Source organism: Chamaea fasciata, unplaced genomic scaffold (genome assembly GCF_029207755.1).
Source record: "Chamaea fasciata isolate MVZ Bird 193981 ecotype frontalis unplaced genomic scaffold, bChaFas1.0.hap1 SCAF_9, whole genome shotgun sequence".
NCBI classification, from domain to species: Eukaryota; Metazoa; Chordata; class Aves; order Passeriformes; family Sylviidae; genus Chamaea; species Chamaea fasciata.
The window spans coordinates 31,326,545-31,346,355 of record NW_027094094.1 but is presented as its reverse complement, the minus strand read 5'-3'; the positions used below and the strand labels follow the sequence as shown (position 1 = coordinate 31,346,355).

The 19,811-nt window shown below is 45.0% G+C and overlaps 1 protein-coding gene across 4 annotated transcripts in view; it reads right to left on the bottom strand.

The window, feature by feature from the left end:
* Nucleotides 1-19,811, bottom strand: part of PCDH15 (protocadherin related 15) — a 300,245-nt gene that overhangs the window by 227,853 nt on the left and 52,581 nt on the right. For all 4 annotated transcript variants that reach the window (XM_066191711.1, XM_066191709.1, XM_066191706.1 and 1 more), the window contains exon 4: nucleotides 19,600-19,665. In XM_066191711.1, coding sequence (XP_066047808.1) covers nucleotides 19,600-19,665 — 66 coding nt within the window. The remainder of the gene's footprint in view (nucleotides 1-19,599; nucleotides 19,666-19,811) is intronic.

The following is a 19,811-nucleotide window of genomic DNA, read 5'->3' as shown; positions in this document are numbered from 1 at the left end:
TGACCTTTCTGCCTATGGACATTCCAGAGGCCTCGTTGTCCTCTTTTACCCATCCCTGGAAGTGTCCAAGCCCAGGCTGGACAAAGCTTGGAGTAACATGGGATAGTGGAAGGTGTCCTTGCTCAAGGCAGGGGGTGAAACGAGATGGCTTTTAAGATCCCTTCCAACCCAAACCAGTCTGGGTTTCTGTGATCCTCTTTCTTTCATAAATCTGGGCTTCCTTTAGAGCTTTACTGCACACAACCCTTGCTACACTCATTTTCTGCTGCTGTACAGATCCCATCAGCTCCCTGCCTTCCAGCACATCTGCGATGCATCTGTTCCAACATGAACTCCAGATGTCCAGAGCACACGGATCTCACCACGCTGCTGTAGTTTTCAAGACTTCAAGCATTAGTACAAAAATCTGCATGTTTGGTCTTGGTCTGCTTGCTTGGCTGGTCTAATCAGAGTAAAATCTTACATCCCAAGGCACTTCTTCCTTGTTTTCTATCTGAAGTGAATCAAATTCTACACTGTCCCTGTATTTCCTCCACAGAAGATGAATTCCCTCAAATTACTCATTTGTCCAAACCATTCATTCTTCAGGTTCCCTCCAGACTTCTAACCATAAATGCCATTTTGGCTGAAGTGAAATTCATCTGAAACAGCACCTACTAAAAGAAGACATGAAACTCCATGAAAACCATGGAGGCACTGCTATGCAGGCTATTCACCTCCTGCTTCTCACCCTGTTTTATTTGGGACAAAAGACTTCAGTGGGAACATACCATATGTAATCTTTAAGCTACTTCAAGCTGGCCAATAATTTGCATGGCAACTTTACAGAGCTGAGAAAGGATAATTAAGCTTGGAAAAGACCTTTAATACCCCCAAATCCAGCCAACAACACAGCACCACTGCTGTCACCACTAGCCCATGTCCTCAAGTGCCACATCCACATGTTTTTTGAATAGTTCCAGGGATGGGGACTCCACCACCTCTCTGAACAGCCCATTCCAATTCTTGACCACACTCTCTGTGTAGAAATTTTCCTTAGTATCCAATCTGGGCCTCCCATGGCACAAGTTGAGGCCATTTCTTCTCATCCTACCTCTAGTTTCCTGGGGGAAGAGATCAACCCCATCTGGTTCCACCTTCCTTTCAGAGAGTTAAAGAGCAATAAGATGTCTCCTCAGACAACAAGGAGGCTCTCTCCTCAGCAGCCTCACTGATTTTTGGGAGCTCATTAACAGCAGTTTGGAAGGTCCCACAGGTAACACCCATTCCAGCGTGTCCCACACCCAACACCCTCACAGGAGAATATTTCCACCAGACAAATCTTGGACTAAATGGCTTCCAAGCAGTAATTCCCCATTCTCTGCTGGGTAGGTCACACGAAAGCAGCATTTGGAGGCTTGAACCCAAGTCCTCTGTGCCAAACCAGCCCATTTCTCTAAGAACAGGGGCTCAGACAACCAGTACAGGCAGCAGCTCCAAAACTGTTCTTCTCCACCTGAAATGACATTTAAATCCTGCTACAGACAACATTTCCCCCATGCTCTTACTGGGAAGAAACAAAATATTTCATGCTGGATCCAATTACGATGCAATCAATTTGAACTGATTCTGCTCTGAGTAGGCATAAATATTTCTCATAAAGGAAGTTAGGATAATTGATTGATTTAGATTAATAGAGAGAAAGTGAACGGTATTACAAACAGCTGGGAATTAACTTTGTCCTTGCAAGCATGAAACAACACCAAAGGTCTCTCAGCCTTCAAAGCACATACAAATCAGAAAGGAAGAGCAGTTTTTCAAAGAGGGCAGAAAGATCCACTTAGCACAGCAGGGAATTAGAGGCTGGAGCACCAACAACTTCCTACTGCCATAGTAATGACCTGTCAACTTTGAGTTCCAGACACAACTCTTGATTTCAGCTGCAAAAATGTCCATTTCTGTAGTCATGCCCTTGCTTCGAATTCAAAGTCCAAGTTCTCTTTTTCTGTTTGTTTCCTCCATCATAATTATTTTAACATCAAAAAAAGTGCCACACCCTTTTTTTTCTTTTCCTTTTTCTTCTTTTTTTTCTTCTTTTGGGTATTCAGTTAATTGAATGACCACAACTGAGGGCTTGCTAACCAAAACCAGGATTCTTTCCTGGTCTCCAGCTGGAAATTAACTGCATGAACATGGCTGGAGATGGGTTTCTGACAGCATCTTGTCAGGAACCAACACACTTGAGTACACTGTTGTCCCTTCCCTGGTGACTGGGAAGTTCTTCCTCAAGCACCCACAGAAGATGCACCCTCAAACCTCATGTGACCTTCAGCACAGCCCGGATTGCTCCTCAGGGTCAGGAAGAGCATCTCAAAGGAGTGACCTATTGAGGCTTTGAGAATAGCCCAAAGGGTAAAAGAATGAGGCAACATCTGTGCTGCAAATCCTTGGAAAGGAGCACCCATCCCATGCTGCTTCCTGAGCAGAACAAGCTCCAGAAATCCTTCACTTTGCTGTTTCTTAATACCTGGACATCTATCTCTGCTCAAAATAAACTCCGTGGAAGACTTCTAAAGAGGCAGATTGGCACGGGGATCACAAAAACATTCATGCACTGGAAAGTGTTTGAAAGACTCCTCTGTCAGCGAGAGGAAAATCCACCCTTGCATTTGGAAGAGCCCCAAATCCGACAGAACCCCCAAACCTCTGTCAGTCTGGCTGATGCAGTGTCAAAGGATGTCACCTTCCAGCTAATGGAAGAAAAGGGAGAATAGTCTTCTGCAGGGTCAGCACATAAAATACAGACATGTCCTGGGGTGGGCAACTCAACCATCATGGAAATATACTGGGCTCCAAGAAAGCCATTCCCACTCAGGCGCAGGACCTTGGAACTGCCATCAGATTCTATAAAAGCACCAGTCCAGCATTTAGCATTTTTACAATAAACCCAAAACCAAACCACACAAGAACCCCAGTGGAAATCATTAAGAAAAAACCCCAAAAAAGCCAAAAAACCCAATCCCACCCCTGAAACATTTTCCCATGATATATATTCTGTGCCACTGTTTGCAGCTCCATCCATCACACCCACTGACTGTTCTGCCTGCTTCCGCTGGATTTGCCAACTCCTGGTGAGGATACCCTGGCGGTCAGCCCCTGCATCAGACCTTGGGGCTTTTTTTTTTCCTCATTCCCATCAGCTGTAACACCACTGTAAATTACTGGCTGCAATTAGTAGTTTCTGGGGATAAATGAGATGAAGCAAGGCCTCACCACAGGGGAGTGATGACACCTGCTAAGGTTGCCATGATGTTCTTCACAGAAAATAAAAAAATAAAAAGTGTTATAGGGGGGTAATTAACTTTTCCTCATCAAAAGACTAGGACATGTTTTTCATTAATTTTGAGCTTACACAGATATGTAACACTCAAGAGAGAAATAAACCAAAAGAAAAAAAAAAAGCCAAAACAAAATAATTTGATCAGGCAAAGCAAAGCAAAGGCTCAAGAAAAGAGAAGCCATTGAAACACTAACAGAGATCATAGAATCATATCTTCGCATTGGAAAGTGCCACCCCTGTAATGGGCAGGGACACCTTCCACTGTCCCAGGCTGCTCCAAGCCCCAGTGTCCAACCTGGCCTTGGACACTTGCAGGGATCCAGGGGCAGCCACAGCTGCTCTGGGCACCCTGTGACAGGACCTGCCCACCCTCCCAGGGAACAATTCCTTCCCAATATCCCATCCAGCCCTGCACTCTGGCACTGGGAAGCCACTCCCTGTGTCCTGTCCCTCCATCCCTTGTTCCAAGTTCCTCTCCATCCCTCCTGCCATCACCTTTGGTACTGGAAGGCCACAGTTGGGTCACTCCAAAGCTTCTCCTCTCCAGGCTGAACAATCCCAGCTCTCCCAGCCTTTTCTCCCAGCAGAGCTGCTCCATCCCTCTGCTCATCCTGGTGCCTCCCGTGGCCTCTCTCCAGCAGCTCCAGGTCCCTCCTGTGCTGGGCCCCAGGGCTGGGGTAGCTCTGCAGGTGGGGTCTCCCAAATGTGAGACAGCGGGAAAGTTGATAATTCCAGAGAAACAAAAGACCTGAGGAGAAACCTGTGACTGACCAGGTCAAGCCCTGGCAAGCAGCTCCAACATCCTCCACTGTTATGTTTCACAGACAGCCAAAAACCAGAGCTGGTGTAGCAGAACATCTCTGTCCAAAGGACAGAAAGGTCAGAAGCACTGATTATGGAAACATCCGTTTTCCAGCAGGAAGAGGTGATTTAAGCCACAAGATGCTGCTGAAACCCTGGTTACTGACACTGAGGCAGAGGACATGCCAAACCAGTGTAACAGTTCTGTGCCTCTGGTCCCAGCATGTGGATGTCTCCTGGAAGAGCCAAGAGTGCTCAGATCCCTTGGCAACAGTCCTGAAACAGGGAAAGCAAACACTGCGCTATTCTTTAATCCCAGTAAATACACACTCCAGTTGGAGGCTGATCCCAGGAAAAACAATGCAAACAGACAGAGGAGACCAAATGCATGCTACAGGAGTATAATGCACTTATTAACACTGGACAATGGGGAAAAAAGTACATAAAATTGGTTATTTGTAATGAAATTACAAGCCTGGAGAGCAGAGGGAATGCAACTTCCCAAATTCAAATATTCATGGCCTCATATCACATAAGCTGATTATGAAACTATGAAAATAAGCTGGATGAACATTAAATAGTTTAAGAACAAGTGAGCTGAGGTCTCAAAATGCAACCAGGAAGAAATCCCTGCATCAGCCACATGTAAATACTCAGGTCCAGGTCTGGGAATGGTTAGGAAATGCAGTGTCCTGACAGGGAAGGACCAAGATGCTGCAGAGCCCCTCTTTCCTTTAGAGATGAAAAAAGTTGCAGGCCTTGAGCGTAGTCAGGGCAAACACAGAGGCTCATGCCAGGCCCAGTTTTCCTCCAGTACCTCCCTGCCATCCCTGCTGGAGGTGAGACATTGTCCAGGAGCACTGACACAGGGTGGAGGTGTGTAACCACGGGATAATGAGGGTGTGTGCCTGGCATTAGCAGAGCAATGGGGGAGCACTGCATGGTCCTGGGGGCCTAAAATCAGCAAGTCAGATTAACCTGAGTCCTTGGAGAGGAGTCCAGCCCAATATCCTAGAACCTTTGATTTCATCAGAAATGCTCTAAAACTCCCTTTTTCTGTTTCATCAAGCAGAGACTGAGGAATGAGATGCCCAGACTTGTGCTGCCTTGAGGCCGCAGGGCAAAACCTGCTTTCACTGTGGAGAACAGCAGCCCAGCAAGCCTGGGTTCCCACCACGGGAGGAAGGAAGGCAAGTTTTCTTTCAGAAGTGGGACATTTTCCTTTTAAGCTGGGATACTTCCTTTACAAGTCAAATATATTCTTTTAGAAGTGGGATATTTAACTTTCCAAGTGCTGTATCAACCACAGGGTGGGACTGTTCATTAATAACGATGGTGATGACTGGGGAAAATAAACACTGTGAGGTCACAGCGACTTGATCATTTATTCAGCACTTTTCCTTTGGCACTTCTCAGGCTCATCCCTGCACCCACCTAACAGCAAGGTTTGTATTTTGGCTGGAGCTGGAAGCATGTTCTGCTTCCCTAAGTCCCTGATGACTTTGATGGGATGAGGCAGGGAAGGGTGGGAGGCTTACCTCAACTCACAGCTTTTTCCTTCTCCTCCATTTCTGGGTTTAACCTCACAGACAGCACTCACAACCCAAAACTAGCCCAACATCTGAAACTCAGAATGCACAGAGCTACTCCATGGATGCTCGTTATTCTTAAAGGCTAATTAGAGCTAATAAAAATAATATCCAAATGTTCAGGGCTCTGCCTGGCTGCTGAATGAGATGGATGGTGAAAATCAGTACTGAAGGGAGAGCAAATGTGTGGTTTTAATGTATTTTAATGTTTACTAATCCAGCAGAGACATCTGACACCCACCAGGCATGTTTTCAGATAGCTGAAAATTAACAGAGATCATGCCACTAATTATAAAAACAATTAAACGAAACCAAGGCAGCACATTTTAATTAAAGAATCTTCCCTTTTGTTGTTGTTGTTTTTTTAATCTATGCCATGTCATATTTCAGCAGTAAAAAAAATCCCAACCCAAAGCTCCCAAGTGCTGTCAGTTGGGTGAAATTGCCCTTGAAAAAAAGCAGCCACCGTTTCCCATCTGTCTGCAGAATAAAGAATTAATGAAAGGAAACCCTCAGTCAATTTAAAAATAATGAGCCATCAATATGGAGCTGCTTCAGCTCTATCAAGCTGAATTAACAGCTCATGGTTTATTTTATTTTTGCCTCTGTTTCCTCTCTTTTTAAATGCTGTTGATACTACAGGGCAAAAAGTCTTAAATTTCCCACTTCCCAACCACCCAATTCAATTTCTGGTTATAAACTGGTAAAATTTATTAACTTAAGTTGGGAATAACCTTACTAAACCAGGAGTACAGCTTCCCAGCACCTTTTTTTTTTTTTTGACACCTGAATTCCAAGCAGGCATCAACCGTGCCAAGGACTTGTGCAAAATCTGGCACAAGCAAAGGAAGTGCCCGGAGCTTCTGGCTTACATGGGATAATTTTAACTGCAGGTGTAATTCTAATTGTACCCCAGGTAAAAACAACTTAAACCCCCCAGGTGATGGAGGGAACAGTTCCCTGAGCACCCTGGGTTCCAGGGAAGCACAACAATCCTCCAGAACAGGCTTTGAGCCCACAGAAGGTGCCTTTAGTCCTGTCACCCCACGCTGAAGTTTGCATGAGCACTGCATTACCCAAGCAGGCAAGAGCCCCATGCAAAGCTATTTATACACAATTTTATCACCTATTTCTCCTCTCCCCCTCCACGTTGACCCAGTGAGGCCCAACAAAGTTCATATATTTCGATTTAACGATGAAAAACATGTCCTGCCAGTCCACCTCCTGTGCTGGCATTTACTGGTGCTCAGGAGCTGTTTGTAATCTTGTATTCTAACCACTATCAATTATCATAAAAAGGTTGAAGTCTTCACCTGCTGTTTGATAAATAATGCATGAGAGCGCTTAACAACGGGCAAGAAATAGCACTGCCAGATCTTTAACACTTTATATCCAACCAGCTCTGGTCCCCAGGGACCTGAACAAAAAGCTCGTGCTCCAGGAGCAGAGCCTGGGCAAAGAAAGGTGCTTTACAAGTGCCTTTTACAGAGTTTCACAGATCAAAACCTGTGGTTTGCCTGAGATGTTGTTAATAAAATAACTGGAATAGCAGGAAGCTGTTTGAACTGGTATCATACAGCATTCCAAGGGGGAAAAATAACATCTCAATAACCCGAGAGCTCTGTGAGAACACTGATTAAACAAGGAGGTATTCCCCCATCTTAATGATTCTATGAATTCTGTGATTCCAGGAATTCTTCTTATGGAAATAAGTATTTTATTCCGCTGTTGCCAAGCTTTTTTCTTTAATTTTTTTTGTCCTTGCTTCTTTTTTTTTTTTTCCTCTTTTAATTTTTTTTTTTTTTTTAATAGACAGCATCATCCTTCAGGCCCACCCTCAAGTTACACTACCAAAGAAAAGCAGCATATCCTTCCCTTTCAGCTCCTCTTAGCCAGAGATCCTTAAAAACCAGAGCCCCCTTGGGAAAGGTGGAAGGAATGAACACCCGTGGTGACAACACACCTTCAAGAGAAATGGTTTCTCACTGCTGAGATTAATTAAGTGCCTGGAGGGGCTTCAGCAGGAGCATAAATGCTGAACAAAAGCATGAAGCAAACCCCATATGGTCACTTCACAAATTTAACACGTTTGAAAACATTATGAGTTGGTACTGATGGCATTTGAAAGGGTTTGAATAACCCAGGGCAGCCCCTCAGCATCTCATGGCAGGTGGAAGGGAAGCAGAAAATCCCTCCCAAAAGCCTGGAGCAAGCACAGGAGGATGAGCCCAGCCTGTGGATCCCCAGCAAAGAACTCCCCTGTCCTGCTGCACACACACACACATACACACACACATGGAAATGCAGATCCTCGTATTTCCAGGCTGGAAAAATCCAGTGGAACACAGCTGAATGTTGGGGAAATCACACGACTTTTTTTTGACCAGAGCTTTTCTTTTACAAGAGAAGTGGAAGAAATTAACTGCAATCCCTCACGGCCAAGGGAAGGCAAGAGTTCCAAGGACATTCCTGTTGGAAAGATGGATGCTGACAGCCCACTGGGAGTGTGGGGTCTCACAGAGAAATGGGCTCCGTGGGTAACAGGCTTAATGGATATTCTAAAAAGGTCAAGGGTAAAAAAAAAACCACCAGAAAACTCCTTTAGCAAATAAGTAACAACAAATGGGCTTTCACTTACCCGATTTAGAAACCCAAACAAAAAAACAAACCTTTTTTCCCACACAAAAACCCCAAAGGGTACAACATGAGTGCGTATAAAATTACACCATAAACATCAATCCTTTGGTGACCCTCTTTCCTTACTTCACTGGGAAACTTCTTACTATCTGATGAGATATAGTTTACAAAAAAACCCTCATTCAATTCTAACCCTAAAAGGCAGATAATTCAAATTTTGCCTCAAATTAGTTGCTAAAGGATCTGGAAGTAGAGATATGCTTCTTGCTCTGATACAACAACCACGTCAGTGAGTGGCTTGGGGTGGAAAGGATCCCTCTCTTGTTCCACCCCCTGCCATGGACACCTTCCACTATCCCAGGTTGCTCCAAGCCCCATCCAACCTGGCCTTGGGCACTTCCACAGCTGGGGAGCCCCCCAGGAGACCCAGGCAAAGCCAGAAGGGAATTCCCAGGGAATCTGTGGGCAAGAAGAGGCAATTCTGGAAAGGGAAATAGATAGGAAGAGCAACTCACAGGCCACAAAACTTAGAAAGAAATTAGGACATTCAACAGTTAATTGGAGTGAGGGACCATTGTTCCTAAAAGAATGCCCAAAGGCACTCAGTAAGATTTTTGTTTGTAAAAGGAATGAGGCACAAAGGTGTTAACAGAGGGAGCAAGCAGGTGAAAATCCCAGATCATTAATACTGTAAGAGACCTCTGAGACCACTGAGTCCAACTGATAACTCAGCACTGCCAGGGCCACCACTAACCCACATCCCCAAGTGTCACATCCACTGGATGTGGGCTCTCGCATCCCTCCAGGGATGGGTGGGTTTGCCACTGCCCTGGGCAGCTGTGCCAGGGCTGGACAACCCTTCCAGGGAGGAATTTTCCCAATATTCAGCCTCAACACTGGCACAGCTTGAGGCCATTTCCCCTTGTCCTGTCCCTGTTCCCTCTCCAGCTGCCCCCTCGTGTCAGGGAGTGGGGGATGGGGCCCCCTGAGCTTTCTTCTCCTCATCAGACTTGAGGATCATCCACGAGAAACCCCAGAGAGGGGAAGAAACAGCCCATGGCCAAGCACTGCATTCTCTCCCCCAGGCCTTTGTATGCTGGGAGGAACTATTGGAAAGACTTGGATGCATCAAACAGAGTGTGTGGATCTGCATGTGAAGGGAAACAGAATCAGTAACCCCAAAAAAAAAAAAACAAACCAAAAAAACACAAAAAACAAAACAAACAAAAAAAAAGAAGCAAAAAACCATCAAAACACACACACAGACAAACTTGAAAAGTGAGGTGGTTCTCCCTGCTGCTGCTTTCCTCAGGGATGCCCTTTCTAAAAACTATTAATTCCCTGTGTGGAAGATAATTTGTCACAGAACTGCTCTTTTAAACTTCACCCTGTTGTGAAAGTGACAAAATAATAGGCCCAACAAGAATGCTCAGCAGTGCATTTCAGAAGCAACATGTGCCAGGTTTTTCATTGGGCTCGTAAACTATCCTGAGAAATAAAATTTTATGCCTGGTAGCAGCAACGTATAATTATTCTTCTGAAAAGAACTAATATATATTTGGGCAAAAACTCAGTAAAATATTCACAGATCATGGAATGGTTTGGGTTGGAAAGAAACTCAAAGGTGATGAAGTTCCATCCCCCTGCCAGGGGCAGGGACACCTTCCACTATCCCAGGCTGCTCCAAGCCCCAAAGTCCAACCCAGCCTTGGACACTGCCAGGGATCCAGGGGCAGCCACAGCTGCTCTGGGCACCCTGTGCCAGGGCCTGCCCACCCTCCCAGGGACAATTCCTTCCCAATATCCCATCCATCCCTGCCCTCTGGCAGTGGGAAGCCATTCCCTGTGTCCTGGCACTCCATCCCTTGTCCCCAGTCCCTCTCCAGCTCTCCTGGAGCCCCTTTAGGCCCTGGAAGGGGCTCTGAGCTCTCCCTGGAGCCCTCTCCTCTCCAGGTGAGCACCCGCAGCTCTTTCAGCCTGGATCCAGAGCAGAGAGGCATCTCCATGACCTCCCCTGGCCTCTCTCCAGCAGCTCCAGGTCCCTCCTGTGCTGGGCCCCAGGGCTGGGGCAGCTCTGCAGGTGGGGTCTCACCTGAGCACAGGGGCAGAGGGGCAGAATCCCCCCTCCCCTGCTGCCCACGCTGGGGCTCAGCCCAGGGCACGGGGGGTTCTGGGTCCCAGCTCTCACCCCCAGCACCCCCAGGTCCTTCTCCCAGGGCTGCTCCAGCTGCTCATCCCCAGCCTGGATCGATCTCAGGGTTTGCCATGATCCCAGTGTAGCACCAGCACTTGGCCTGGTTAAACCCCGAGATTCTTGCTCCTCCAGACCACAACTCTCCCAAACAACTCCAGAAAAAAACGAGCTTATCATAAGGAGAAAATGATCCCTAGGATTGGGGTAATGGTATAACTCAGAGATAGCCAGAATGTCCAGACTTAATGATTTATTTTAATCAGGCCCTATGTTCCTAAACAATTGTGTCAATAGGATAAAAATGTGGAATAGCAGAGTAATGATGAAAAATGATGGTTGAGTAAAGGAGGAAAAATTTCTCAGAGCCATGGAGCAGAACATTTGGCTTGATTAGCATGACTTTGAAAATCTAAAAGGATACAAGGAGCTTTCATATGAGACTGTGTAACAAAATAAACCAACAAATGTAATTTATGTTTGAGCCAAGCAGAGCTTTGAAATCCATCATTTATTGAATTATTTTACTATTCCAAGCACTCTGCTGTTCAAAACAAGCAATAACTTAAGTGTGATTCTTATTAGTGATTCAAAGTTGGAATATTGAGAAAAATTCTGATGTTTTGGAGCAATCTGCTTAAAAACACAGTGAATATGAGAGAAAAACATATTATCCATGAATTACTAAGCAGCTATCCACCATTTTAAAATCAAAATAAAATTTGTGCAATTAAAGGAAGCTGGAACAGGACCATTATAAAAACATTTTTTCCCATGTTTTCCCCTTCCCCTCCCCTCTTTTTAGGGAAAGGGTTGGAAGGGTTATGAAAACACTGAGGGCAGCTCATTACTCACCTGGTCCAGATCCATGCTCCCAGTGCCACATCCAGACACATGTTGAAGAATGGGAAATGCAAAGCCATACCTGCTCACCCAGGTGTGAAAAGGGACCGGGGTTATATCATCACTTTAAATGGAAATTTAGGTGACGTTTCCTTGGAAGGAAGTAATTTTTCAAGAGCTTGCCTGGCTTACAGAAAACATCTCAGAAAAGTAATGGGAATTTTGTCCTGGGGGACAGACTTCCCAAGATTCTTAGGCACCTCCTGGTGGGACACAGGATCCCAGGATGGCTGAGGCTGAAGGGAGCACAGTGGGGACCTGGTGCCACCTCTCTGCTCTAGCAGGGCCATCCCAGGGCGCTGGGCACAGAATTGTGTTCAGATGGGTCTGGGATATCCCCAGGGAGGAGAACCCACAGCCACTCTGGGCACGGACCAGGCTCTGCTCTGGGGGCCCAGCAATGGCACCAGAGGAACAGACAGGAAATGATGCCCAGGAAATTCCACCTGGACATGAGGACAAACTTCTTCCCTGTGCAGGTGCCACAATGACTCAGCTTCTCACTTTATGGATCTTCCATAAATTCTTTATATCCCTGTTGTGCTCCAGAGGGAAGCAGGGAGGGGCCCACCCTGTGCCTGGACACCACCTTTTGCATCCTGCTCCCTGCATACTGCCATGGGACTTGCGTGCAAACCTTCCCTCTTCCAGCCCTTCCACAGCCCTTTGGCGCCACGAGCTCTCATTTTTAGTGTAGTTTAGTCCATTTTAATCAAACACTTTGTTTCCCAACAAGGTAAGGTGGGGAATTCTTTTGGCAGAGAAGAGACAGAAGGAGAGCAGTTTGGGGGGCCCATCACACTGCTGAACGTGTCTCCCGGGATTAACTGGACTTGGAAAAGAACTGACGTGGCTCCAACCATTCACATGGGATAATGGAAAGAAACTTCTCCCTGTGAGGCTGGAGAGGTCTGGCACAGGGTGCCCAGAGCAGCTGTGGCTGCCTGGATCCCTGCAAGTGTCCAAGGCCAGGTTGGATGGGGCTAAGAGACACCTGAGATAGTGGAAGGTGTCCCTACCCACAGCAGGGGTGGCACTGGATGGGCTTCAAGGTCCATTCAAACCCAAACCATTCTGGGATTCCTACACAAGACTCAGCTGATCAAAGGTGAATTCTGAGAGCTGAGTTGGCTCAGCAGAGCCCCAGCAGGTCCAAAAAGCTGATTCCAGACTGAGCAGCTCCAGTACCCAAGAACCAGGAGAGCTGGGAATTTTGGAAAGGGAGCATCTGGCCATAGAGCTCACCAGAGCTGAGGGAAGAGGGACGAATGGATTCAGAGCTTCAGGGTAGAAATTCCATCATTTGACAAAGAATTCACAGAAAAGACCATTCCTCAGAAAGGAGCAGATCCATTTACTCTGACATTGATGTCACACCTCTGCTGGTGGAAGGAGAGGAAACCTGAGCTCTCAGGACTGGGACAGCTCCCAATGGGAGCCATTGCCATGGGACAACTGGCCCAGGCTGACCTTTCCGGGGAGCTAATTGGAGCAGCCTCCCGCAGACTTATCAACCCTGCTTTGGGCTCTGTTTACACTCCAAAATTAAAGCAATACCAAAACACTTGGAAAGAACAGTGCAGTTCTGAACACCAATCCCAACCATCATCTCCCACTCCCTGGAGAAAAACTGATTTAAAAAAGCCTTAAAATGTATCAAATCCTCCAATTCTTGCACTGCTTTACTGGGACGGCAAAGGAGAAGACAATCGAAGAGCACTGCTACTGAAATGACATTTGACGTTGCAGAACTATATGGAAGAAATAATTAGGAAAATATGCAGTTCTTTATTGGCAAAGGTAAATAGACATCCTGGGAATATGAATGGATCATGCCCCATAATTTGAATAATTTATTGTGACTACTCAAACTGTAATAGATGAGCTGTTCAGAAAAATTCCAGTCACTCTGAGGAGAATTTCCAGTAAAAAAGGAAATCCCAAACACATTTTGAGAAGGCCTCGGCATTACAGAGCGGAATCGTGATCCACAAAAATTACCCCTGCCTCAAAACGGAGTTAAATTCCTAATTTTTGCCATTGAAACATCACTTCTCTCTCTTATCTCTGCAGGTAATTCAAGGAGCTCTGTTCCACCTCTCCCAAGTGCACCAACACCAGGTTAAAATATTTGTCCAGACAGCTGACAGCAAAAAAATGATAAAATACTTCCAACTTTATCTCTGTTTTCTACCTTTAAGAATTAATCAGTTGCTAAAAGGACAAATTTTCTCTACTACTCCCACCCTGAATTATCTCCTGTTTTTTGAAACTTTGATTTTTTTTTTTCAGACATTATTAAAAAAATATAACTGGAAGAGGAGAATTGCAGAGATCTTTAACAACAGCTTTGCTTAAGTCCTAACCATTGCTGAGGTGCTGATAAATGGAAGTAGAATAATAAATTGATCCATTTTAGAGCTTTCTCAGTCTTTACACATTTGTCCTACATGAAAAACATGAGAATTTAAATCCATGGCATAAAAACAGCATTAGACACCAAATTGATTCATTACTTCCCAATGAAATCCTTAATACTCAAATCTGGAGAACACATCCTTTCGGAACAGAAATGAACAAACAGGCTGGAATGAAACAAAAATAATTTCCATAAATTTCGTCCTCTTCTCCCATCTCATGAATTTATAAACTAAATCAAATTGTCAGGAAAGAAGTGATACTTCCTCATGCACATTTTGATTGAAGCACCTGAACACAGAGTTGAGCAGCAACACCTCGGAGCCAACTGCTGACATGAAAAATGGGGAAAAAATAAAAAAAAAAAGCTATAAAGAAAAACAAATTCCACATTTCACCTCACTGAAGTAATTTATTAGCTGAGTAAATTATGGAGGAAATTGTGGACAGTTCTTGGACCAGAACATTTAGAAAAATAAACCGAGTCAGCTACACTTGGGTGTCTCTTGATTCCCTGGCACTTGCACCCTGTCACAGGTTCCCCAACCCCCAGGCAGGGAGGCAGCAGCAGGAAGTCCTGTCCCAGAAACTTTACCGGCATGTTCATTGTCACCAGTGGATTTCTACAGCCCAATTTAAGCCCTTTCTCCAAGTCTAATCAGCACACTCCTAAACAGCACAGGAATGATTTGAACAATCCAGAACTAGAGCCAGTACTTCTCACAGAACCTCAGGGTCTGGGTTGGAAAGAAACTCAAAGATGATGCAGTTCCATCCCCCTGCCATGGGCAGGGACACCTGCCACTATCCCAGGCTGCTCCAAGCCCCAAAGTCCAGCCTGGCCTTGGACACTTCCAGGGATCCAGGGGCAGCCACAGCTGCTCTGGGCACCCTGTGCCAGGGCCGGCCCACCCTCCTAGGGAACAACTCCTTCCCTATATTCCACCCAGCTCTGCCCTCTAGCAGTGGGAAACCATTCCCTGTGTCCTGTCCCTCCATCCCTTGCCCGCAGTCCCTCCTCAGCTCTTCTGGAGCCCCTCTGGGCCCTGGCAGGGGCTCTGAGGTCTCCCTGGAGCCTTCTCCTCTCCAGGCTGAACACCCCCAGCTCTCCCAGCCTTTCCTCCCAGCAGAGCTGCTCCATCCCTCTGCTCATCCTGGTGCCTCCCCTGGCCTCTCTCCAGCAGCTCCAGGTCCCTCCTGTGCTGGGCCCCAGGGCTGGGGCAGCTCTGCAGGTGGGGTCTCACCTGAGCACAGGGGCAGAATCCCCCCTCCCCTGCTGCCCACGCTGGGGCTCAGCCCAGGGATAAGCAGATGCAGCAGACCTGCACAGCAGCCGTGTGACCCTGTGGCACAGTCAGTGTTCGGCCCCGGCTGCAGCCACGTGAGGCACTTGAATCAATACAAATCCACTCCTCCTGTTAGAATTTACCCAGAACATTCCACAAGGGTAACAACTTTTGACAGAAGTTACTCAATCTGGCAGCTATTGGATCTAATAGATCACCTCTCTTCCTTTGTAAAAACACAAAGCTGGAATAAACTTCACAGAGCGAGCCCTAATTTAAGCATATTCTATTGCGGGCTTGGGCTTGATCCAGCTCAGATTTGTATTGCTGGCTAATCTAATGTCTTAGACCTGGGATTAATGAGCACAGAGCAGCATTGGCACCCAGAGATTCAGCAAAACGCTGCTGAGACTCATCACTAAAATCACATCATCCACCTCAACTGCACCCTGAGCTGGAAAGGCTAGACTGGGCCTAGGCCCTCAGCCTACAAGTGGCCAAATTTAATTCCAAAGTTTATTTATCAGCTGCAATACCTTAACTTAGATCTGCACACCACACCACATCTCCACGGCCAGAAAATGCAGATCCCAGGTTGGTGAAAATAAATTTGAAAAGGATGCTCAAAAGCTGGTCAAAAACATTCATAAACACTTTAGGGAGCTGTAAGATTGTCTAAAGATGTGGGGGAAAAATTATGTGGGGGCAGAGAGGCATAAAGACAATGGCATGAACTAGATTAAAAATCATCTGAAGCACTTTCTCCCTGGAAACATTTCACAGGAATGATAACAACATATAAACTAATAATTTGAATTTTTTCCATTATAAAAACACTACATAAAATAGTGCACCAAGTAAAAGCAAAATGCAAAGAGTCCTCAAAGTGCCTTTATGGGAAAAATAAGAAAAATCAAGACAAAATCACAAATTGGTGTCTTTCCACACTGCAAACTTGGGAAACACTGTTCTCAGAATCCATTAAAACTAAGGCAACTTTCCTTCCTAAGGCTGATTTTTGAAAGATTGGGAGCAATGGGTGAAAGTATTTTTGTTTAAAATTAAAGAGTGAGATGCTCATGAAGGCAATACAAGAAAATAAGGGAATCATTTAGGTTGGAAAAGCCCTCCAAGGCTGAAGCACCTTCAAGTCATTAATTCATCCTTATTCCTGAAATAGGAGGGAAAATTAGGAAATGAACACTGAGCCACAGCTCTTAAGGGATGCATTTCTTGATACAGCTGTGCTAGGTCACGACAACCTTCCAAGCTGATTTTACTAAACACCTTTTCCCCTTAGCCAAAATGCCCGGGATAGCAGGACTCTTCCTTCTTCAGGGCTAATTAGTTCAATTCCTACCTGCCCTGGTGGTAACTGAACATTTAATTGAGAAATGAATATTCAGAGTCATCACTCCCAGTCATTATGAGCACACCTAAGCCCACCTCTGGAGGGATTTTGTGCCTCTGGGGACATTTTCTTCAATCCCTGTCAATTGTCCCTGAAGTCCAAGTTAAATCAATTTGGACCAGCACGGAAATCATCAGGGTGCCTCAGCAATCAGGTCCATTCTTCCAATATTACATATAATAAAACTGAAAAGAAATTGGTCCAACAGAATTCGGGGGGAAAACCCCACAGCTTTGTTTCCTGCATTTGTGGGCCCTATTTCCCATGGGGGGTTATGGAAGGGGATTTGCAGCACAGTCACACATCCCCTGTCTCCCCAGGAAGTCAGGCTGACAAAAGGTTGCTGCTAAGAGACCAGGAAGATGAAAAGAGTAACACTTGACCCACCTATAGCCACAAAAGCTGCACTTCCTTGTGTCAGACATCCCCAAGGAGCATGGAGGGAAGAGAGCAGGAGGTTTTGGGATTTGCTCCCGTTATTCATTAGAGCACTCACACCATCATAAGGGAAGCAGGGAGAAAAAAACCCACCAAAATAAAAGCAAACCACACCAACACTGACTGATTTTTCTAGGATGTGAAAGATCACACAAAGCATTCTGAACTGCGGAATTTTTTTGTTCTGGATGGAGCACCAAGATACCAGTTCCTATTTGTCCTCACATTAGGGGAATTCACTTTGGTCTGCTTGTTTCCTCTATCCAAACCACTGCTTTCTCTTCTAAATTCTAATTTAATCTCTACATGTTTAAATCTTGCCTTGTAGAAGTCCTTTCTTCAGGCTTCCATCAAAAAGCCTGCCCAAAGATTCAAAGCCCTTGAGAATTTCAGGCTGCTCATCTGAAGTGAAAAAGCACGGATGGCTCCACATGGAGACCTCCAAAAACTTGAGGTACATTGGCAATGAGAAAGTCTGACCTAGGAATAAGGGTCATTCAGTCGTTAAAACAAGTTAAAACCAAGTCTCAAATCCAGTAATTAAATTTTAAAAAATTCCAAGGGCGAAAAGAACTCTCTGCCTATAAAAATCATTGAGAAAAAAAATCAGTTTTGCTGTTAATATGGATCTGAAATGCTATTACCCAATTCAGTTCAACACAGGGAAAATCATAAAATAATTCATTTATTCCTTAAGAAAGGTCAAGTTCACTCCTTCCAGGATTGCTCACATGAGCGCAATTACAATGTAATTTACTATTGTATCTAAATTACTTGATATAGAGAGATATTCATCCCAGGGGCGGAAACTGTCAAATCTTAACATCTCTGCTCATCTCAAGAAGATCTCTAAAGGTCAGGCACGGTACCTGTATGCCTTACTATGAAAACAAGCAACAGTTTTTTGGGAAAATGTTTTTATTCGGTGAGATTTGCTGGTCTCTGACTTCCTGTGAATTAGGAATGATTGGGCTCAATGTGCCATGGCACAATGGAACTAAATAGCTCTTTCTTAAGAGCAGGATTTTCTGTTTAATTGTGTTGACAGAACACAATCACCACATGCACTGATGGAATGAAATGTCCCAGCCATCATTTTGAGATCTTCATCCCAAAACCTCAGGAAAGACATTCCAGCCTCAATAACAGGCCCTTGAAAGTAACAGGGCCATGCAAGGACTAAAATAAAGATGAGGTTTCACACATTAAGTGATCTAGAAACATATTTGTGTAGGCTAGAACAAAATGAGGTGGACTTTTATTTCTGCATCTCTTGGAAATCCCAATATAAAGTCTGACCACAAGAAATGTAGAACACCATGCATTCCTTATTAACTTTTATACCACAGGCTGAGTTGGATTGGAAGGGGCCTCAATGCTCATCTCATTCCACCTCCTTTGCTGTGGGCAGGGACACCTCCCACTAGACCAGGTTTCTCCAAGCCCTGTTGAGCCTGGCCTTGGACACTTGCAGGGATGGGGAGTCCACAACCTCAACCTCTCTTTCTAAAGATTTCCACAATTTTTTTTTGATGGCAAAGCTGGTTTGGATTTATTTATAACCTCTTGCTCTTAGTATGGATTTATTTCTAATGAGTAGGGAGGATGAAAGGCTAGAAGAGACAAGCTCTGGCAGCCAAACCATTTCAGCTGAGAGGGTCATTCCACCAAAACTGAGAAGGCCACAAATGGAATACATCAGGATACAACAGCAGCTTGCCAAGAGCCAACACATCTGAATCAAAGAGCACATCCATCTTCGTAGTCCTCCTCTGGACCCTCCTGACTGCAGGGAAAACCACCCCAGGAGGAGGGAAAAGAGCCTGGTTTTAACAGCCACCCCAGTACCAGAGCTTTTCAGCACATGGGTGTATTAAAAATTGGTTTATTGAGGAGTTTTACCCATAAATGCATTTATCCATCTGACTTGGAGCAATTCCAACAAGGAATTCCTCTCGGAATAAGAGCAGAGAGGCTCCACCAGCATGATCTGGCTTTATTCACCATCTCTAGCACCAATATCTGACAAACCACAACCACACACAGCACAAAACCAGGCCCAGCTTGCAAGGTTTAAAAAAAAAAAAAATCCCTAAACACACAGAATAAAAAGCAGGAAAGAGTAATAACTTACTCTCAGGAGTAACAGCTGATTGTAACAGAGTAAAGCACTTCATCCCATCACAGTACTCTGCATAAATGCAATCCTCAAACCACAGATCAACAGTCTGAGAACTCTACGATTTGTCAGGAGAATTAAAATATTTAAAAAAGGGACATTCATTTTCTTTTGAAATCTTCATGACTACAACCAACTTCTTCCATTTCAGTGGTGTCCATAAATCCATGTTCTTAAACTTAGAAGGAACCAACAAACAACCTTCCAAAAGCCACATGGGAAACCCAGAAGACTACGTTGTTTACACTCCTTTCATGTTGCAGAGTAAAATTTCAGCTTAACCCAAACAAAACCAAATACTGACCAGAACTTTGTCCTCTGGTACTGTCCCACTGACTTAAGAAAGATCAAGAAGGTCTATTTGCAACAAGGGCCTTAAAAACTGGCTATAAATAATTTGCATTATAAATAATTGTGGGGCACTCACCGTTGCGACTCTCCTCGTCAATGGGAACTATTGTGGCTGGAGGACCTGTTCTGGCCAACTTGCAATCTATAAAGATGAAAAAATGAGTTATTTCTAATTCCAAAGTAGGATCTCTGGTGTTTTGTTGTTGTGGTTTTTTTTCTTTCTTTAAAGTCAGTGTCTTTGGCATGCTGAAGGCAAGTATTCCCTTAAATGTGATGCAGGTATGAGCT